This window comes from Poecilia mexicana, unplaced genomic scaffold (assembly GCF_051168715.1).
Source record: "Poecilia mexicana isolate PSO_F unplaced genomic scaffold, ASM5116871v1 scaffold_17, whole genome shotgun sequence".
Classification (NCBI taxonomy): domain Eukaryota; kingdom Metazoa; phylum Chordata; class Actinopteri; order Cyprinodontiformes; family Poeciliidae; genus Poecilia; species Poecilia mexicana.
In genome coordinates this window covers 4,189,560-4,211,983 of record NW_028263386.1, presented here as the reverse complement: position 1 = coordinate 4,211,983, position 22,424 = coordinate 4,189,560, and the positions used below count along the sequence as shown (strand labels likewise).

Sequence of the window (22,424 nt, the reverse complement as noted above, 5' to 3'; positions counted from 1 at the left end):
TGTTTCAGTTGTCATATCCATCTTGTTTTCAGCTTCAAACATTTTCCCAGTTCTATTTTCATGCGCCAGGAGTCAGAAAGCATTGAGTGTCTTCTATTAAATTGAGTACTGTATTTCTGATCACAAGTTTATTTACATTTTTTTCTCTTCTATTATCATTATTATTACTTTGTATGCTTTAAGAGTTAAAAGTAATTGTTCAGATTTATTGCTGAGGTGATCCCTGGCCTTGGCCAGTCAGTTTTGTTTGTCCAAGTTATAATAAAACCTTGTCACAAAGCAGGAGAAAAAATGTGAAAGAAAAAAAAGAGGATCAGACACAAGATTTGAAAAAAAAAAAAGAAAAACTTAGTTAATCCCTTGAATTTATTTGCAAAATGAAATTTGTCAAAACTTGATAAGCATAGACCACTGCATAGTTTAGGAGAATTGGATCAGATTCTTCACTTGGTTATTCTAAGTGTAAATAAAGTTGTGAATATTGAAAGGAAAATGCTGTTAACAGAGCTATTGATTTATCGATAATAATTTTCCTATAGAATAAGCAGAGCCTTCAGTTTATTACTTCATCCAGAGGGTCTTGGCTCTCCACTGTTGTGAAACTGTTGCTTCCTGGAGGAGTGGATTGTGTTGAGGTTTTAAATTTTACCTACTTTCTAATCTTTTTTCAATGGGTCTCTATGACTGACGTCTATATATAAAAACCAAATAATGGAAACAGAATATTAAAATATCTTTTATTGTCTTACAGAAGGATTATTCAGGTGTCACAGTAGCAAGTTAAGGTCAGAGTGAGAATATGAATACAGAAGTATAACTATACATACATATACTTTTAGTTGGGAAACATAACACAGTTTAACACTGAAAACTTAACCAGAGAAAGGAAATGCACTGTAATATATGAGAATTTATATGTTAGGGTTTATATGTATTATATGTATATGTAATTTATATGTTGTTTACTGAGTGCCTGTCAGTATAATCTCAGGTTCACTGCAAATGGCCGTCATGCAGGTGGCTGAGAATACATCAGATGTAATGGTTAACAAGGAATATACAGAATCACTGTTTCTTGACTTTCAAAAATCAATTTATAGACAATATGTTGCTGATAAAAAAGTATTAAAGATATGGAATTAAAGAATTAGTACAATGCACAAAAGAAAGTCATCCTTGTATATCAGTATGTACAGATAACTGATATTTACTCTAAATTTTTAAAGGTGTAGCACAAAGTTCAGTGCTGGGGCCTAAACAGAAATGTCATAATCTCACTATCAGTTCTGCACATCACACAGCCTTTATCAGTGAATACACACCCTCTGGTTGGTCATTTCCTCTAATGTTTGTGGCTCCCTTACTTAAAGAAGGTCCCACTGTGCTGTAGGTGGTGGTTGGGGAACAACCTTCATCTTCAGCCGTTTCCTTCGATGTTTTAGTTTGATCTTTTCTCTGGAAAACAAACATAATCAGTGAATAAAATATTAGAAAACAGCCATGGTAAAGGTTTTCTTCAGTTTGAATTTAAACAAAACATCATGTCCCTTAACCTTTTACATACATCATTAGCTGCTAGTGTACCAGAGCGGCTGAACAGATGTGGTTTGTGCTACAGTAACAAATAGTTAGCATGAAAAAGAAGCAAAACTTAATGAAAAAAAAGGGATCAAAGTTTGTGTTACTGCATTCACTCATTCATTTGCAGTTTTTCACATTGGAACACACTTTTGACTCCACAACTTTTAAATTGCTAATTCCAGTTGTTTGTTGTTGTTGTTGTTTTGTCTAATCAAAGTATAAGAGTGAACAATTCCAATCATCCTGGGTCAGTGTTATCCATGTTTAGATGGTTGTCATCCTAACTACCCCTGCTGATGTTTAGGGTAAAGGATTGCAGCCTGTTGGAGAATTTGACAAAATTCTCCAACAGAATAAAAGGGTTTTAAACTATTTTAATAAGATACTGAAAAAGATTCTGTACCATGAGAATCAGAAACCTTTTAATTTAGGAAAAGTTTCACTAGCAAAAATTAGTCAGTTACCAAAAGCTACAGAAACAAATATTAGTTTAAAACTTGTAACTATTTTGAACTTACAATTAAAAGAACTAGCTACACAGTTGATTCATGCTTTAAATTACGAAACTATTTTCTGACATTTTCAAGTTCCTTTACCAAATATTGGCTGATAAATTATTAAACTATATATTTTAAGCACAGATGAGAGCAATACCATCACTTACCTCAGGATAAGCATATGTCGTGTTGTCAAAGTTGTCATTGTTACCTGATGGTCAGATATGAAGAAATACTCAGAGGTTTGCTTTGAATATTGGTATTTTATCTTGCTCTAATTACCTGTACTGACTACTGTTTTGGTCTATTAAATAACTTGAATTATGCCAACAATATGTCCAAATTCAGTTTTTATATCCTCATCCTCAGAATAGATATTGTAACATTATAAGTTTATAAGTTTAGTTTTAAAAATCAATAATTACATCATAAGGGGTATTCTAAAAATGATCAATTAAATAGTTATTCTATAACCCTGCTGTTGTAAATAAAATCACTAGTAAATATTGTTGACATCAAAGTAAATCCACATATATACATACACAACACCTTGCTATGATAAAAAGCCTTCACTTGAATCGTGCTTTATCAAGTCAGAGGACTCCAAAGCACTTCACACTACATTTACCTATAAACACTCTGATGGTGGTAAGATACATTGTAGCCACTATGTGACAGACTGACAGAAACAGATGAGGTTGGTGAAGTGTTTTGCCCACAGACAGAAGGACTGAGACAGAAGAACCAGATGTTTGAACGACCAACCCACTGGTTACAGGAAGAACTACTACCTCCTGAACCACTGTTGGCCCAAATAATAAAAAAATAATTATTATTTTATAATTGCTACTCCTTCTTAAAGCCCATATCTATTACCAATCCACATTTGTGAGGTAAACAGAAATAACTTTTCCTTATCCTTCCAAATCTTAATTGTCCACTACTTGGTGTTGATCTATGAAATAAATCCCAACAAATAATTTGACATAATGTAAAAATATAATGGGGACATAAATACTTTTTGCAAGACAATGCATCATAGGCTACACAGATATTTGATAACCACAAATCTTAATGTAAACCTGAACTTACCTTTCTTCCATCCAGGATATCGAATATAAACTATAAGGAGTAGAGGAACCAAAGGGATCAATGCAAATAACCCATAATATTTTCTGGATTCTGACAAAAAAGAAAAATAGTTCAGTTGTACTGGTGAATGTAAACAAAAGCTGTATATTACAACCATTTCAAAACCATTGCCATGAAAAATTTTAAATAGAAGGTCTTCATTTAAAATTTAAAATTGCTTTAAAATTTCATATTCTCTAATTTAATCAATAAAGTATTCAACAAAAATAATTGAAGAAATAAAACAAACATTTATCAGTTTTACAACTGGGTTAAAACCAAAGTGTTCTTTTCTAGTCATGAAGTCTTACCATGTCGTTGGGTACAGTAATACTCAATCTTTTCTTTGGATTCATTCCTGCTGACCTGGTTGCTATGGATACAGATGACTGACTCTTTCAACTGATAGATATGAAGAGAAGAGCCAGATTTGGTGACCGATCTTCTCTCTCCTCCCTCCTGGTTACAGGTTTGATTATCACATCTCATAGTGATGCTGATGGAAGAGTCGTCTGTCCTGCAGGTCGCTGTCAGGTTATAGAAGAAGGAAGAGGAGGAGCTGGACGCACAGGTGAAGCTGAGATCAACTGGAGACACTGGATCTGAGGGGGAAAGTTAATTTAAGACATTTAAGAGTAAAAAAATTAATAAAAGGTCAGAATCAAAAAAGAATGCAAATCAGAGCAACATTGTTCTTAGAGAATTTTGTTTTAAATTATATTGTTTATGAATACGGATTTCATTAATAAAGGCAATAAACCCACACTGGGAGGTATGGCAAGATTATTAGATTACATGTGTTGGAATTTTCACTTATCAGTTTGAAAGTGTGTAGCTATTTATTCTGCTATCTAAAATACACAGGTCAGAAATATAAATATCAGAAAAACTTACCTAGAACTGTAACGTTGTATTGAGTCAGTGTTTGCACTTTAGGCGATACTACCTTTGCGGTATAAATACCACTGTGTGACTTCTGTAGAGTCTTTAATTTCACACTATAACTTTTTTCTAAAACTTCAACATTTCCAGATCGACTGTTAACAACAGCTGGTTGGGAGCCATTCAAAAACTCTACCAGTACATCATCTTCGAATCGCCATGTCCAAAAGCGAGAATTTGATGGAATTTCAGCTTCTGTGAGATTAAGAATCAGATAATCTCCAGTTTTCACAAATACATCAGTCACTGCAGAGGAACCTGAAAAATGGAAAACAAAATAAATTAAAACTAAACTGAGATCTGTACAAATTTCTCATGAACGTTTGACTGAACAGATTGACTCTACATTGTTTTACAAAGCCATTCCTCGTTTACAAAACCCTTCTGCTGTTTCTACATTGTCCAAAAAAGAGATTATTTATACACCCGAATACAAGTATGATGTCAATGACATTGCTTTTTTAAAGTCATATTTTCTGTCGGTCCCTGTTTGGAGTCAAGTTGCTGCTTCCTGATTTCACAGACCTTTACTGATTCCAAAACAAAACCAGTACATCGCTTCCATTCTTTCTATTCTCTGAACAAAGTTCTATAGTTCTGTAAATATATTTATGCAAACTGTGGTGACAGTGGTAGGAGTTTGCCCTGCTAGCAGTGGATTGCTGATTCAATTCCTGAACTGAATTCAATCTGAATTACTTGAAATGATCTATTATTTCTTGACAGTTTTTCTTTTGTTATGAGATGCACTCAGAGCAAAGTTTGGAATTTTTCTATTTTCACAGTGAATAAAACAAACAAGGCTTTTTAGGGAAATAAATAAATGTGATATATAGAAACAAAGCATGTTTTTGTATACTTGTTTGATCGATACAGTTTGATCGATTTCTTAGGAAAATCAAGGAAAGTTTATATTCCCTTCACAACATCGTCTGACAAAGACTCAAATACAGTGGGAGATTAATGGTTTAAAACAGTTCTTAATCTGGGTCAGGGCTGTGCAGAGACCACTAAAGGGGCAGGTGCTCAAAAAAAAAAAAAGGGCCCATCTACCCGCATTCTAGGACAGAATATTAACAAAGCCACACAGCATTCAGAGTTTAATAAACAATGATAAATTACAAAATTGTGAGAAATACAATCAAAGCTAAGGAAAATCTCTATATAGAGCATAAAACTATATGTAAGATATTTTATCTGCAGATCTATTTTGTTATAGGAAAGTATTGCATTATTCAAACACGCAATTTAGCAAGATGTGTAAATCAGAGCTAGACCACCAGACATATTTTGTCTTTACATAATTACACTGTTAAAAATATAAACAAGGGCACAATGCAACCTTTTATTGTACTGTAATCTATAAAAAAAAGAGCTGCCTGTTTGCTAGTAGAGATGAAGATGGTCCATTCAGGTAAGCAGAGCTGCATCAAACTTTAATGTGGAACTGCAGAAAAAGAGAAAAAAAAAGAAAACATGTAATTGTTAATGCATGTCACCATGAGAAAAGCCTGCTGAGTTTTGCCTAAAATAACTTTTTTTTTAATTAAAATGACACATTTTTGTCTCATGAAGTGATTTTTTTGGGGGGGGCAAAACAAACTTATTTGTACAAGTCAAAAATATTTTCTTGCTATTCTAAATTTTTGTTTGTGACTCAAAAGTTTTGCTTGTGATTCTCACATGATGTCGTGGGAAAGACCCAAAATCACAACAAAAGATTTCTGAGTGTAAATAAAAGTTTGTTTGGCAAATAACTTTTTAAGTTCATGAGACAAAAATGAGTTATTAATTAAAAAAGAAAAAGATTTTTAAACAAAACTTTTTGTTTTAAAAAAAGAAATCATTGCAATTCCAAAAGTTTTGATAATTTTATTTTACTTAACTGAGGTTTTTTTTTTTTTTTTCATTGAATTGGTAAAAAATTTTTACTTCATACTCTGCGAACCAGACCCTAAACTTACTTAAAGTCTGGTTTGAGTTTTTTCCCCTTCATTAATGACACACTGTTATTACATACATTATATCTATCATGGTAGTTCAGGGTGAGTTATTTTTAATTCTGAATGAATATCCTTGTTGGACTTTTATTTAAGTGGTATTCTCCTTCAAGATACATTTACCTAACGCTAGAATAAATGCAATGTACATTATGCAGCAAAGGAAATTAGAAGATCGGATATATCCATTATGGAGATGATCAGTTTCGGACGGGCGATGTGCCCCTATTGCATAAACGATACAGGGTAGAAGCTTTTCAGTTATCTTGCGATGCTAGCAAAGTCGGTAGCTAGCAGCTAGCTAATAGCACAACAACAACAGCCTAATATCTGTATGATAAAAATACTGAATTGATAGATAAGAACAGTTTCTCCTCACCTGGCTGTCTCCTCCCACTCAGTAGTTGCTCAGAGTGCAGAGCCTGTCAGTGTCTGTTGTATTTCATTACCTCTCTGCTTAAACCGCGACTCCGTGCTGAAGCAGAAATGATACTTCAACTGACAAGTAGCAAGTCTACTCCACTTTATTCACCAAAATGAAACATTTTCTTTTAATTCACCAAAAACTGTTCTGTAATCTGGAACAGTGCTCAAGCACCCCCAGCTGCCCCCTCTGCATGCGTCCAGGAACGCCTTGGGTCGTTCCTGGACAGTCAGCTCAACTTTGCTGAAAACACTGACTATATTTTGAAGAACTGTTCTGAGACTCTCGCCCGGAACGATAGCTGGAGATAGGCTCCAGCAACCCTCCCGACCCCACTGAGGGACAAGGGTGTAAAGAAAATGGATGGATGGACGGATGGATGTTCTGAGACTCTATCTTTTAAGTAGACTTAATGATCTTGGGGTGACCCACCTAGACTCTAGTTGGGTCTTCCATATGTCTTGAATTTGGAAAAAAAATCTTTTTATTTATCACAAAAGAAGGGTTTGGTGAATGCGCATATGAATCTGATGGGTTCGGTACCTCAAAAAAGGTTAAGAACCACTGGTTTAAAAAAAGAACCAAAAAAGATACACCATTGAACAGAATCAGTATTTAGAACAACAAAGCAAAGACAAATCAGATGAATGAAGTGGCGATAATTTTTTATATTGGGAATAAAAGAATGGGTTCAAAGCACAATTTTTCCTTGATCTTCATTATAAGACTCAATTTCTACAGACCTAACACAAATGTTTTTTTCATTTGAGTTTCATCTCTCAAACTTGTGAATTAGTGAACATGGAGAAGTTTCAGAGAGAAAAATGAACAAAAGTTTGACATTTCAAAGCTTTAAATATTTCTTATTTTCTGGACTGAACTCCTTTCGTCCCCTTGGTTCATGAGTCAGAATCATTTATAGTGATATTTTATGAAAGAATTCAAAACTTTGAAATGTTAAAAACAAACAGAAAACACTGAACTTACCTTGCATTTGAAGTTCACAGATTAGCAACAGAAATGTTAAAAATATGACGGTCAGTGCCATTTCTCAAACTGTACCGTCAGGAGAGCTCATACCGTCTTTTATTCATTTCCTCGTGGGGTGGTGTCATTTCACGTATTTGCAAAACCCAACCTCAATGTGTTGTTTTGTAGATACAGTTCTGCATAACATTTTGGATGGCTCAAACTGGAATAACAGAAATATGCTGCAGATAAAACTGAGATCAAAGTATTACAGATCATGACAACCTCTACAGAAATTGTTCTTAGTGCTGAACATGTGTGAAACCAGAGCGTAACAATTGTCTTTGTCCAGAAAAACAAGTTTAGAATAGTTATCAGGATGTGTGCTGAGCTACTAATTCATATTTAAAGCCTTGATCTCACCACTCATTTTTGTATGTTTAAAATACTATTGTAACTCTTGAAGACTAGCTTGTTATGTTCAATTCTGTTATTATTGAAAAATTGATCCATCAGACAACTACAGAGTCATCTGAATATTTTTGCAAATGACAGACTTTGATATTGGCTAGAAGTCTGAGGTGTAAAGAGTGAAAAGGAATATTGAGAGTCCGCTGCCCTCTGCTGCAAACCACCGGGGTAGACATGGACAACAGGTGATTGTTGTGCATGTCTACCTGTGTCATCCTGTGTCTTCTGGAGTTTCTGACACAGCAGATCAGGCTGAATTATGTTAAATGAACTGCCAAAATGAAATGACATGATCCTCACAATGCTGCCTCCTTTGCAGATAACAGCAGGTGTGTGACGGTGTCTTCAGTTCCAACCCCATAGTAATAAGTAAACAGCCTGAGGGATAAGAGTGGATGGGAGATCTGTTTGAGTGGAGGCTGAGGATGCTGAGCTTCTTTCTGAATAGAAACTAATGAAGGACATATTCAGTTCATTGCCTTTTTCCAGACGTTTCCAGGCATCAGTCTGATGCCTGGAAACGTCTGATGTATGAAAAGTCTGAACAACTATTTGAAAGTAAAATATAGTAATCAGTTCATAGTCATCTTGAATAAATTAGAGTACGTGTTCCACTGAGGCTTATTTGTCATATTAAAAGCACCTTTTAAAAATAACAACCTGTGTTTTATTTAGTTGACTGAGTGTTAATTTATTTCAGTGTGAATGGTTAATGTGAAGTCTGGACTCAAAGTGCTACAGGCCAATAACCATGTACCTTATATCTGTCTGTCTGTGTCAACATTTTAATGAAGTATTTATTAAAATGGGGGACTATTTCTCTACCAGCAGTCAAACTCTGTCCAATCACATCTGGTGGTGACTGGAGTTTGCAGACTTTAGGTTATTTTCTGTATTCATGAAATCTATTCTAGCTGCTACTTGGAGAATAACCTGGTTTGCAATCTTTGCCACATTGAAAGCATTTAAAGGGAAGTTATTTTCTTTCAGCATTTCAGGTGGTTTAAGAAAAATACTTTCTGATGAGCACCATATATATATATTGATTTGGGGGTTAGTAGCACTTTAGGTCTCCTTTTAACTTAAAATATATCACACATTTAAGGCACATTTAAACTTCAAGGAATGTCAGAGATAACTGAAAGTCATGAAGAAACAACTTTCCGAAAAAATGTGGTTGTCATTAGGGGTGAAATAAATGATTGTATCATGATGAATTGATTATTGAAATAATCATCAATTGGAATATATAGATTTTAAAAAAAAAGCAATTTACTTAAAGAACAATACTGTTTAAGCAGATATTAAGCCATTACTGTAATTTCACAGTATTTAATTGAAACATGCAGAAAACAATGGATGAAAGCATGTGACGGAGGAGCAGTGATGGAGGAGCCGTCACGAGCTGGAAATATGCAGTCCGTGTCAACATGCGAGCACGCCCACACACACATACACACAAACGTATGCACAACCTCTCACTTACTTTTTGTTGCAGCTTAAACTGACACAGGTCATCATGGAGGATGTCTGTGGTTAACTCCTGACAAGACACACTGAAGGTGTTGCTGTTTGTCTGTCTTAACCTGCCTTGGACGTCCTTTGTATTTAATCTGCATCTCTCGTCTTTGTTCAATTAAAGAAAAGCATAAATTCAAGTGATCCCCAGCCTTGACCAGTCATTTTTTTTTTTTTGTCAGAGTTACAAACCAGATTCCAAAAAAGTTGGAACACTAAACAAATTGTGAATAAAAACTGAATGCAATGATGTGGAGATGGCAAATGTCAATATGTTATTTGTAATAGAACATAGATGGCAGATCAAAAGTTTAAATCTCAGTTTAAACTTTTGATCTGTGATTTGTGTCCTATTGTGAATAAAATATTAGATCAATAAATTATTACTGATGTAAATTTGTTATAAAAGTATTACTGATTATACTTTAAAAATGAGGTAACTTTGTTATTAAAGGTAAAGTTTAAACAGTAATGATTTCTTGGTTAATGTCAAGTTGTCATACCAAAGACATTTTGAATAATGTCAACTTTGTATTAAAAGTGTCATAATTTATCGAATGACGCTTTATGACAACAGTCATAAATTCATGAAGACTTATTCATGTTCATGACAGGTGTTTTGTCATGTTTATGAAAGTGTCATGACAGTCTTATTCACCCCCCTTCAAATAAAGTGTTACCATATATAAAAAAATTCCCTTCTCACCCTCCGCGGGTGGTCTCTTTCATCCTCTGAGCTCGGGTCCTCTACCAGAGGCCTGGGAGCTTGAGGGTTCCTCCAGTATCTTGGCTGTGCCTAGAACTGCACATTTCTGGACTGAGATGTCTGATGTTGTTCCTGGGATCTGTTTGAGCCACTGCTCCAGTTTGGGGGTGACTGCCCCGAGGGCCCCTATGACCACAGGCACCACTGTGGTCTTCACCTTCCAGGCCTTCTCCAGTTCCTCTCTGAGGCCCTGGTATTTCTCCAGTTTCTCATGCTCCTTTTTCCTGATGTTGTGGTCACTTGGTATTGCTACATCCACCACAACGGCTTTCCTCTGTTCTTTATCCACCACCACAATGTCCGGTTGGTTCGCCATTACCATCTTGTCTGTCTGGATCCGGAAGTCCCACAGGATCTTAGCTCGGTCATTCTCCACCACCTTTGGGGGTGTTCCCCACTTTGACCTCGGGGCTTCCAGTCCATATTCGGCACAGATGTTCCTGTACACTATGCCCGCCACTTGGTTATGTCGTTCCATGTATACTGCTTCAGGTGATAGAAGGCCGACTTTGTGACTGTCTTAATGTGGCTCTGAAGGTTCAGGTCAGAATCCATCACTACTCCCAGGTTTCGGGCCTGATTGCTGGTTTTCAGTTGTAATAACTGAAGCTGAGCATTGATTCTAGTTCGCTCCTCTTTAGGTCCAAAGATAATAACTTCAGTTTTGTTTCTGTTCAGCTGGAGAAAGTTTTGGCACATCCACACATTTATCTGTTCTAAGCATCTATTCAGTGATTGGAGGGGTTCAGAGTCACCTGGTGACATCGTAATGTAGAGCTGTGTATCATCCGCGTAGTTATGGTAGCTGATCTTATTCCCTGTTATAACCTGAACCAGTGGGAGCATATAAATATTGAAAAGAAGGGTCCTAGGATTGAACCTTGGGGTACCCCACATGTGACCTTTGACCTCTCTGATGAGAAGTTTCCGATTGAAACAAAGAAGTCCCTGTTCTTTATGTAAGATTCAAACCAGCTGAGCACTGAACCGGAGAGTCCGACCCAACTCTCCAGTCGATTCAGTAAAAGGTCTTGGTCAACCGTGTCGAAAGCTGCACTGAGGTCCAACAGAACCAGCACTGTGGTTCTCCCACATAATCTGTACATAATGTACAGAATCTTATCACTTATTCCAGGCGCCTCCTCATGGACTAACACTGAAAACTAATATTAGTTGGCAAATGATCTGGCTACTCTGCTCAAATAGCTGCCCAGTGAAACAGTGTAAACTTTTAACAAGGTTTTAAGCCTTAGCTTTGGAAAACCCTCAGTTACTCTATATAAAAGAAAGTTACTTAAATGCTAGGATACTTAAAACTATTTAAAATGTATATAAAATATACTGTAGGTTATTTTCCTGCTGCTTGACTCAGCAGGAAAAATGCTACAGCTTATAGGAAATGCAGCAGTCTACCTTCTCACATGACAGAAATGTCATAATCTCACTATCAGTTCTGCACTTCACACATCCTTTATCTGTGAATACACACTCTCTGGTTGGTCATTTCCTCTAATGTTTGTGGCTCCCTTACTTAAAGAAGGTCCCACTGTGCTGTAGGTGGTGGTTGGGGAACAACCTTCATCTTCAGCCGTTTCCTTCGATGTTTTAGTTTGATCTTTTCTCTGGAAAACAAACATAATCAGTGAATAAAATATTAGAAAACAGCCATGGTAAAGGTTTTCTTCAGTGTGAATTTAAACAAAACATCATGTCCCTTAACTTTTTACATACATCATTAGCTGCTAGTGTGTCAGAGTGGCTGAACAGATGTGGTTTGTGCTACAGTAACAAATAGTTAGCATGAAAAAGAAGCAAAGCTTAATAAAAAGAAAGGGATCAAAGTTTGTGTTACTGCATTGACTCATTCATGTGCAGTTTTTCACATTGGAACACACTTTTGACTCCACAACTGTTAAATTGCTAATTCCAGTTTCTTTTTTTTTTCTTTTTTTTTTTTTGTCAAAGTATAACCAGACGGAGAGGCTGCAGAAACAAATATTAGTTTAAAACATGTAACTATTTTGAACTAGCTACCCAGCTGACTCACGGTTTACATTATGAAACCTTTTTCTGACATTTTCAAAGTCCTTTATCCAAATATTGGCTGATAAATTATTAAACTACATATTTTAAGCACAGATGAGAGCAATATCATCACTTACCTCAGGAAGAGCATATATTGTGTTGTCAAAGTTGTCATTGTTACCTGCTGGTCAGATATGAAGAAATACTCAGAGGTTTGCTTTGAATATTGGTATTTTATCTTGCTCTAATTACCTGTACTGACTACTATTTTGATCTATTAAATAACTTGAATTGTGCCTATATTATGTCCAAATTCAGTTTTTATATCCTCATCCTCAGAATAGATATTGTAACATTATAAGTTTATAAGTTTAGTTTTAAAAATCAATAATTACATCATAAGGGGTATTCTAAAAATGATCAATTAAATAGTTATTCTATAACCCTGCTGTTGTAAATAAAATCACTAGTAAATATTGTTGACATCAAAGTAAATCCACATATATACATACACAACACCTTGCTATGATAAAAGGCCTTCACTTGAATCGTGCTTTATCAAGTCAGAGGACTCCAAAGCACTTCACATTACATTTACCTACCTCTTTACCTACCACTCTGATGGTGGTAAGATACATTGTAGCCACTATGTGACAGACTGACAGAAAAAGAAAAGGTTGAAGTGTTTTGCCCACAGACAGAAGGACTGACGCAGAAGAACCAGATGCTTGAACTGGCAACTCACTGGTTACAGGAAGAACTACTACCTCCTGAACCACTGTCGGCCCCAATATTTTTTTTTTTTATTATTATTTTATAATTGCTACTCCTTCTTAAAGCCCATATTAATTATCAATCCACAGTTGTGATGTAAACAGAAATAACATTTTCTTAACCTTCCAAATCTTAATTAATATTAAGCCAATACTGTAATTTCGCAGTATTTAATTGAAACATGCAGAAAACAATCCGCGTCAGCACCTCGCACACACAAATGATGCACAACCGCTAACTTACTTTTTGTTGCAGGTAAACTGACGTGTTTCATCGTGGGTGCACACGATGCAGGAAACGCGGTTTCCTGCTTCAGTTGTCATATCCATATCCATTTCAGCTTGAAACATTTTCCCGGTTCTATCTTCAAGCACGGCTGTTTCCGAATTGTGGCGGGCCATTGTATTGTATTTATTTGTATTTCTTCCTCTTATCATTATTATTACTTTGTATATTTTAAGAGTTGAGTTAGAAGCAATTGTTCAGTTGTTTTTTTTTTTGTTTTTTTTTTTTTGCTTGTTTGGTTTTCATGTGGGCGGAGCCTGTGGCTTTAAAAGCAGAGCTCTGCGCCACAGGAAGTCAGTCTGTGGTTAGACTCCTGACAAGTCACATTGAAGGTGATGGACTCTCGCACTGAAGGTTCTGCTGTTTGTCTGTTTTAACCTGCCTTGGACGTCCTTTGTATTTAATCTGCATCTCTCCTCTTTGTTCACCTGAAGAAAAGCTTAATAAATTCACTGAAGTGATACCTGGCCTTGGCAGTCAGTTTTATTTGTCCAAGTTATAATAGAACCTCATCATAAAGCAGGAGAAAAAATGTCAGCAAGGAAAGTGAAACAGACACAGGATTTGAAAAAATATATACAGAAACTGTTTTCAGAGTGGAATTTATTTGCAAAATTAAATGTGTCAAAACTTGATAAGCATAGACCACTGAGTAGTTTAGAAGAATTGGATCAGATTCTTCACTTGGTTATTCTAAGTGTAAATAAAGTTGTGAACACTGAAAGGAAAATGCTGTTTTTTTAAAAACAGAGCCTTCAGTTTATTACTTTGTCCACAAGGGGTGCCCAAAGTCGGTCCTCAAGGGCTGGCATCCTACATGTTTTAGTTATCTCCCTGGTTTAACGCATCTGGCTCGTTAGAAGGTCTAAGAAGAATACTGACATGCTGAAAAGGTTGTTACTACCACCGGGGCAATAAATAAAACGTGCAGAATGCTGACCCTCAAGGAATCAACTTTGGGCACCACTGGTCAGAGGGTCTTGGCTCTCCACTGTTGTGAAACAGTATTGCTTCCTGGAGGAGTGGATTGTGTTGAAGTTTTACATTTTACCTAGCTGCTAAATTTTCAATGTGTTTATCTGACTGATTTTTACAAATACAATCTGAATAATAGAAACGGAATAAGAAACGGAATAGGAAAAAGAAATATCCTTTATTGTCTCATAGAGGGGTTATTCAGGTGTCACAGTAGCAATTTAAGGTCAGTGGGAGAATATGAATACAAAAGTATAACTATACCCACTGTTAAGGAAGAGATATCTAAATATTTAATTTTGGAAAAAAGTCTGGCTCTCTCTTCCTCTGGATCCCAGGTCCTCCCGGCGAGCCACGTGTGGCCACAAGGAAAAAAACAATGCGTGTTGACGTCACAGAATTATAGAGTTTAATCCAATAGGAAACAACGTATGAATTGATAACAAAACTGCAGAACAACAGAGACATACATTCATTACCTGAGACAAAGAAGATAGAAAAAGAAAGGCAAAGTCTTTGGAGAGAGCTGGTGCAAAAAGGCAAAAAACAGCAGCTATCTGAATTATTACTCCTGGGCACGAACTTTTATAATGGAGGCGTGTTTTTCCTCTTTAATATATTCAAATAAGGCGTACCTCTGATTGACCAACTGGAAGCTATCTTGGACACTCAGAAAAACTTAGAACTCCCCCTAATTTACGGCCAAGATTAAATGCTATTTGCTCTTTTTATTCACAAAAGAGATGAGAGCTTGTCCTGGCCTCCTGCAGTTCTAAGGCCATCTGGGCAAAGAAAAACATAAGAAAAGTATTTCACAGATAGCAGTGAAATCTGAAGTCTCTCCCGCTATCTCTCCTTACATAGATACTCAGGAACAAACTTAAATTCAGTAATTAGTTCAGGGAAAGGTTATCTTCACAAACCCAGTTTTGTTCTTCTGCACTATATATATATATATATATATATATATATATATATACCGTGTTTCCCCGAAAGTAAGACAGTGTCTTACTTTCGAGCATAGGCGTAGGAAGCGGGGGGGACGGGGGGGATATGTCCCCCCCAATATTGGAGAGAGCCACATTCGTCCCCCCCAATAATTTCACCGCTGTTGCGAAGAATTTTAAAATCTTCCACTCGCGTGCTTTTATTTTGAAGGCGCACAACAGCGCATTCAGCAGTGCGCTTCCTGCCCCTCCCCCCTCTGAACGGCAGCAGCAGGAATCAGAGAAACGCCGTTTGAAGGAGGTAAACTGTCTGTCAGAAAAAGACAAAAAAAAAAACAAAAACAAAAAAAAAAACAAAAAAACAAAAAAAACAAAACACCTCTCAATGAAATGGCTTAAACGTTTAACAAGTTTTTAAGTCTTAGCTTTGTTACTTGACCATGTCTACATAAAAGAAAGATACTTGAAGGTCTACAATTTAAAATAGCCTATGGTGTATTTTGTTGTATCTATTTTCCATTTGTTTGTGACATTTGCTTGTCACCTCCAGATTATAGGAAATGCCACACTCCATCTTCTCTCAGAACAGAAATGTCATAATCTCACCACATCAGTTCTACACTTCACACAGCCTTTATCAGTGAATACACACTCTCTGGTTGGTCATTTCCTCTAATGTTTGTGGCTCCCTTACTTAAAGAAGGTCCCACTGTGCTGTAGGTGGTGGTTGGGGAACAACCTTCATCTTCAGCCGTTTCCTTCGATGTTTTAGTTTGATCTTTTCTCTGGAAAACAAACATAATCAGTGAATAAATATATTGGAAAACAGTCATGGAAAATGTTTTCTTCAGTTTGAATTTAAACAAAACATCCCAGCCAGCATGCATGGGTGGGCCCCACTTGGGTTTGTTGTGGGCTACATGGGTAATGAGTGGGGATGGGGTTTTTATCTGGGCTAACTGCATGGGACCCATATGGTTAACTAAAATGGGGCCCATATGGGCTGGCCCATTTGGACTAAATGTATGGGCCCTATTCAGCAATAATGTGGACTAACTGGGAATGGGGGCAGAAATGGGCAACACTATGTGGGGCCTATATAGTTTCAGTATCATGGGCCCAACATGGGAAGCCCATGTGGGCTGACCACATTGAACCCACATGACATAAGCATGGGCTGATCTTACATGGGTTAGACCTGGGCATGGATATGTAGGCCCTAGTCCTTTTTTATGTGGGCTAACTGGGAATGGGACAGAAATGGGCAACACTATCTTGTCCCTTAACCTTTTACATACACCCTTAACTGCTAGTGTGTCAGAGCGGCTGAACAGATGTGGTTTGTGCTACCGTAACAAATAGTTAGCATGAAAAAGAAGCAAAGCTTAATGAAAAAAAAAGGAAAAAAAAAACTGAGATCAAAGTTTGTGTTGCATTATCTCATCCATTTGCAGTTTTTCACATTGAAACACACATTTGACCTGCAACTTTTAAAACACTAAACGTAGGTTTTTGTCCAATTAAAGTACAATAATGGACAATTCCAATCATCCTGGGTCAGTGTTCTCCATGTTTATATGGTTGTCATCCTACTAACACCTGCTGATGTTTAGGGTAAAGGATTGCAGCCTGTTGGAGAACTTGGTGACAGACAAAAAAAGCTCTTAAACTATTTTAATCAGACACTGAAGCAGATTCTGTAGCATGAGAATCAGAAACCTTTAACTTAGGAAAATGTTCAATAGCAAAAATGAGGCATTTACCAGACAGAGAGGCTGCAGAAACAAATATTAGTTTAAAAATTATAACTAATTTCAGCTTGGAATTAAAAGAACTAGCTATACAGTTGACTCATACTTTAAATTACAAAAATGTTTTTCTGACATTTTCAGATTAATTTAATCTAACATTGTCTGTTAATTATTAAACTATATTTTTATACACAGAGGGGAGCAATACCATCACTTACCTCAGGAAGAGAATATATCGTGTTGTCAAAGTTGTTGTCACCTGCTGGTCAGACATAAAGAAATACTTTATACTTTAAAAGATTTGCTTTGAATATTGATATTTTATTTTTGCTCTAATTACCTGTATTGACTACTGTTTTTGGTCTATTAGATAACTTGAATTGTGCCTACATTATGTCCAAATTTTTATTTTTTTATCCTCATCCTCAGAATAGATATTGTAACATTATAAGTTTGTAAGTTTAGTTTTAAGTTACATTTAACAAAACTTAACTTAAAAATCAATAATTACAACCTAACAGGTATTCTAAGCTATTTTGAATTAAAAATGATTAACTAAACAGTTACTCCTTAAACCCTGCTATTGTAAATTAAAATCACTAGTAAATATTGTTGACATTAAAGTAAATCCACATATATACATACCCAGCACCTTGCTATGGTATATATTTTGCCACATAACCATAATCCTCAATGCATCCTATCAGATTAAAAATCACAAAGTAGTACTTAACTGGGTAACACTTTATTTGAAGGGGGGTGAATAAGACTGTCATGACACTGTCATAAACATGACATAACACCTGTCATGAACATGAATAAGCCTTCATGAATATTTATAACTGTTGTCATAAAGCGTCATTGGGTAAATTATGACACTTTTAATACAAAGTTGACATTCAAAATGTCTTTGTTATGACAACTTGACATTAACCAAGAAATCATTACTGATATAAATTTGTTATAAAAGTATTACTGATTGCACTTTAAAAATTAGGTAACTGTATGTTATTAAAGGTAAAGTTTAAACAGTAATGATTTCTTGGTTCATGTCAAGTTGTCATAACAAAGACATTTTGAATAATGTCAACTTTGTATTAAAAGTGTCATAATTTACCGAATGACACTTTATGACAACAGTCATAAATATTCATGAAGGCTTATTCATATTCATGACAGGTGTTTATGACAGTGTCATGTCAGTCTTATTCACCCCCCTTCAAATAAAGTGTTACCCTTAACGGTGCAATAAAAGGAAAACATGCAGTTTTTTTTGTTTGTTTTTTTTTTTACATTTTTCTATAAGATAAAAATCTCAAAATCTCTTGTTTTTAAAGTTTAAAATTAACCATCTGACATGTCTATGTGTATGTTTAGGGTTGTTTTCTGCTGGAAGGTGAAGCTCATCCAGAGCCACATGGAACTAGCAACCCATTGATTAAAGGATTGACTTTTACCTTCTGAACCATTGTTGGCCCAAATAATTAGAATTTGTTTTAAAATAACTATTTTATAATCACCATTCCGACTTAAAGCCCATATCTATTACCAATCCACAGTTGTGATGTAAACAGAAATAACATTTCCTTATCCTTCCAAATCTTTGTGTTAGTCTATGATATATAATAAAATAGGGACATCAATACTTTTTGCAAGACAATGAATCATAGGCTAGACAGATATTGGTTAACCACAACTTAATGGAAACCTGAACTTACTTTTCTTGCGACTCCGACATAGAATATAAATTATAGGGAGTAGAAGAACCAACAGGATCAATGTAATATACGAGTAATGTTTTCTGGGTTCTGACAAAAAAGAGAAATAGTTCAGTTGTACTGGTGAATGTACGGTAAACAAAAACTGTATATTTCAAGATAAAATTATTGCTGTGAAAGTAAGGATGAATTAAATTCATGTCATACTTTTCAGTGAATTTGAAATAGAACTTTTTTGTTCATAAATAGACAGGTTTAAATATATAGATTCTCTAATTTAACCAATAAAGCATTAAAATACAGTAAGTGAACAAGCAAACAATTTTCATCAGTTTTACAATTGGGCTAAAACCAAAATGTTGTTTTTCTTTTCATGATGTCTTACCATTATTTGTACAGTGATTCTCAATCTGTTTGATGGATTCATTCCTGCTGACTTGGTTGCTATGGTTACAGACAATTGATTCTTTCAACTTGTAGATATGAAGAGAAGAGCCAGATTTGGTGACCGATTTTCTCTCTCCTTCCTCCTGGTTGCAGGTTTGATTCTTACATCTTAGAGTGATGCTGATGGAAGAGTCGTCCGTCCTGCAGGTCGCTGTCAGGTTATAGAAGAAGGAGGAGGAGGAGCTGGATGCACAGGTGAAGCTGAGATCAACTGGAGACACTGGATCTGAGGGATTAAATTGATTTGAGAATGTTTAGAACATCAAAAACGGAAAAAGTAAAGAGGCAGAAATCCAACAGGAAATGTAATTCAAAGAGCAACATTATTCTGAGAGCATAATGTTGCCAGCATCTTGTTATAGCTTGTAGTGTTTTTTAATATGAATATCATTAAAAAAAGGTCTTAAACTCAAACAGAGATTCTGACAGTTACCCTGTAGGCTGTATGTGTTGAAGTTTTAACGTCTTCATCCATTTGGAAGTATGTAACTATTCATTCTGCTATCTAACACACACAGGTTAGAAATATAAATATCAGAAAAACTTACCTAGAACTGTAACGTTGTACTGAGTCAGTGTTTGTTCTTTAGGCGATACTACCTTTGCGGTATAAATACCACTGTGCGACTTCTCAAGATCCTTTAATTTCACACTGTAACTTTTTTCTAAAACTTCAACTTTTCCAGAGCGATTGTTAACAACAGCTGGTGGGGAGCCACGTGTAAACTCTACCAGTACATCATCTTTGAATCTCCATGTCCAAAAGCGAGAATTTGATGGAATTTCAGCTTCTGTGAGATTAAGAATCAGATCATCTCCAGTTTTCACAAATACATCAGTCACTGCAGAGGAACCTGAAAAATGGAAAACAAAGTAAATTAAAACTAAACTGAGATCTGTACAAAGTTATGAAGTATGTATAGTGAACAGATGGTGAATTTCTAAATTATCTATATTTTTCATCCAAAGAAAGAGTATATTAATGCACTGAATACAAGTATGACATCAGTAAAAGTGTCTCTTTTATTAAAATCACATATTATCTGTCTGTCCCTTGGGGACGAGATGTTGTGCCCACAAAGGACAAGATGGCAGGTGGTTCTGCCCAGCAACTGTTAAACTATCTAATCTTCACTGTCCACAACAAACCCAGCATGATTTCAGCTTTTTTTTGCACAACTTTCTATATTCCTGTAAAAATTATGTTCTTGCTCAAATTTGCATTAATGTACACCTGTAGAATTTTTCCAATCATCTACACTTGTACATTTTGTACAAGTAACTTTGTGAAATATTAATTTGCCATATTTTGTTATGATAGTTTTTACATATTCAAAGTCTATTTTATTTTCAGTTATATTTACTTTATTTGCATTGTTAAGTACTTGAAAAACCTTGTGTCTTGACTGTTTTGTGCTCAGTCATTAAATTAATTCAAATCAAAGGTTGGATTTTTCTATTTTCACAATGGAAATAACAAATTAGGCTCCTTAGGGAAAATGTACATCTAATAGACCGCTTAGTATTTATTGTTTTACATGAACGCATTAGGTCTAGTAGCACATTGAAATACTTAAAAAAAAAAAATCATTTTTATAATTAGTTGAAATCAGAGAAAGTTCATATTTCCTTCAGTCTCGTCTGACCAAACTAACATTTAAATGCAAATGGAGAAAATGATATTAAAAAAGATAAAAGGAACTCGAATAAAATACAAATTTTGGTTTAAAGGCACATCATCTCACTTAAACTCCGTTACAGGACTCAAGTCATTTCTGCGGACCTAAAGTCAAATATCTTGTCATTTCTGTTTCATTGCTCTAGCTTGTGACTTAGTGAACAATTAGTGAACATGGAGGAGTTTCAGAGAGAAACAAAGTGCACAAAAAATTGACATTTTTAAGCTTTAAATGTTTCTTGTCTTACTTGAACTAGCTTACTTCCTGAACTGAACATTCTACTTACTTCCACTTGGTTTATGAAACAAAAACATGTAGTATAACTGCATTAGAACTAATATAAAATTATCAAATGTTGGAATGTTAAAAACAAACGGAGAGCTATCTTTACCTTGTATTTGAAATGTGTAGAATAGAAACAGATGAAATAGAAAGGTGATGATCAAAGCCATTTCGAACCGTATGGCTGATATAGGAAGTTTCTTATGCACTTCCTATATCAGTGAGAGAAGTGGTTGGGGGATGTTACTGTCACTGACCTATAGGGGCTCTCTTCCGAAGAGAGCTCTTTGTCTCTCTGTGTTTCAGCTCTAACTGGCTGCCGCAGGTGAAATGTATTGGAGCTCGTCAGCCGCCCCATAAAGAGCTTCATGCTGGAGATACCAGATCCCTTTCTCTCTGGGCCTTGATCTGATGTAATCTTGTCTGACTGTTTGTGGGAACTTAAGTGATTGTGCTGTGAGCATATTGTGAGGGATCTTGTGTTTAACTAAAGTTGTTTTTCTGTTCACAGATTTGACCAGTTCCAGACGGATTACTGTAAGTGTAGATTTATTTAAAAAAAAAAGAAAAAAAAAGCACAACACTTTTTCCAGAAAGCTTGTGAATTTTTAAAAAAAAAGGGGTAACACTTTATTTGAAGGGGGTTGAATAAGACTGTCATGACACTGTCATAAACATGACGTAACACCTGTCATGAACATGAATAAGCCTTCATGAATATTTATGACTGTTGTCATAAAGCGTCTTTCGGTAAATTATGACATTTTTAATACAAAGTTGACATTATTCAAAATGTCTTTGTTATGACAACTTGACATTAACCAGGAAATCATTACTGATATAAATTTGTTATAAAAGTTTTACTGATTGCACTTTAAAAATGAGTTAACTTTATGTTATTACAGGTAAAGTTTAAACAGTAATGATTTCTTGGTTAATGTCAAGTTGTCATAACAAAGACATTTTGAATAATGTCAACTTTGTATTAAAAATGTCATAATTTACCGAAAGACGCTTTATGACAACAGTCATAAATATTCATGAAGGCTTATTCATGTTCATGACAGGTGTTTATGACAGTGTCATGTCAGTCTTATTCAACCCCCTTCAAATAAAGTGTTACCAAAAAAAGTATTTTACATCAATCATGAAAACAGCAACAGAAAAAAGAAAAACATTCAACATATTTTTAAAATATAAAATGTGATGAGAATACAAAATACCATGAAATTGCACGAATAA

General features: G+C 35.3%; 2 protein-coding genes across 4 annotated transcripts; both read right to left on the bottom strand.

Annotated features, from left to right (window-relative positions):
• Positions 1 to 723: 723 nt before the first annotated feature.
• On the bottom strand, positions 724 to 7,649 carry LOC106911601 (uncharacterized). Its single transcript, XM_014978409.2, has 6 exons — positions 7,563 to 7,649; positions 4,104 to 4,409; positions 3,521 to 3,811; positions 3,171 to 3,260; positions 2,246 to 2,289; positions 724 to 1,455 (listed from the first exon to the last, which is right to left on the bottom strand). Exons 1-6 carry the CDS (start codon positions 7,621 to 7,623, stop codon positions 1,294 to 1,296), a joined length of 954 nt encoding a protein of 317 aa, XP_014833895.2. The 5' UTR covers positions 7,624 to 7,649; the 3' UTR covers positions 724 to 1,293.
• A 3,776-nt stretch (positions 7,650 to 11,425) lies between these two features.
• LOC148154547 (uncharacterized) lies at positions 11,426 to 21,405 on the bottom strand. Of its 3 annotated transcripts, none has more exons than XM_088014447.1 (6): positions 21,292 to 21,404; positions 19,770 to 20,075; positions 19,160 to 19,447; positions 18,775 to 18,864; positions 12,462 to 12,508; positions 11,426 to 11,921 (listed from the first exon to the last, which is right to left on the bottom strand). In XM_088014447.1, the coding sequence occupies exons 1-6, from the start codon at positions 21,350 to 21,352 to the stop codon at positions 11,760 to 11,762; spliced, it is 954 nt and encodes a 317-aa protein (XP_087870573.1). In that variant the 5' UTR covers positions 21,353 to 21,404; the 3' UTR covers positions 11,426 to 11,759. The 3 variants fall into 3 exon arrangements, with proteins under 3 accessions (XP_087870573.1, XP_087870571.1, XP_087870572.1); XM_088014445.1 differs by lacking the exon at positions 11,426 to 11,921 and adding an exon at positions 17,275 to 17,318 and having other exon boundaries at positions 12,230 to 16,090; XM_088014446.1 differs by lacking the exons at positions 11,426 to 11,921; positions 12,462 to 12,508 and adding exons at positions 13,585 to 16,090; positions 17,275 to 17,315 and having other exon boundaries at positions 21,292 to 21,405.
• Positions 21,406 to 22,424: the final 1,019 nt, after the last annotated feature.

What these genes read in the sequence shown, in the direction of transcription:
- LOC106911601 (XM_014978409.2), bottom strand. Translation starts at nt 7,623, where the DNA reads ATGGCACTGACCGTCATATTTTTAACATTTCTGTTGCTAATCTGTGAA. An exon ending in ATATCCTGGATGGAAGAAAG is followed by an intron (nt 2,290 to 3,170) that starts GTAAGTTCAGGT and finishes TCTGACCATCAG; the next exon opens with GTAACAATGACAACTTTGAC. An exon ending in CGACATATGCTTATCCTGAG is followed by an intron (nt 1,456 to 2,245) that starts GTAAGTGATGGT and finishes TTTGTTTTCCAG; the next exon opens with AGAAAAGATCAAACTAAAAC.
- LOC148154547 (XM_088014447.1), bottom strand. Translation starts at nt 21,352, where the DNA reads ATGGCTTTGATCATCACCTTTCTATTTCATCTGTTTCTATTCTACACA. An exon ending in CTACACATTTCAAATACAAG is followed by an intron (nt 20,076 to 21,291) that starts GTAAAGATAGCT and finishes TCCATTTTTCAG; the next exon opens with GTTCCTCTGCAGTGACTGAT. An exon ending in CAATATATGCTCTTCCTGAG is followed by an intron (nt 11,922 to 12,461) that starts GTAAGTGATGAT and finishes TTTGTTTTCCAG; the next exon opens with AGAAAAGATCAAACTAAAAC.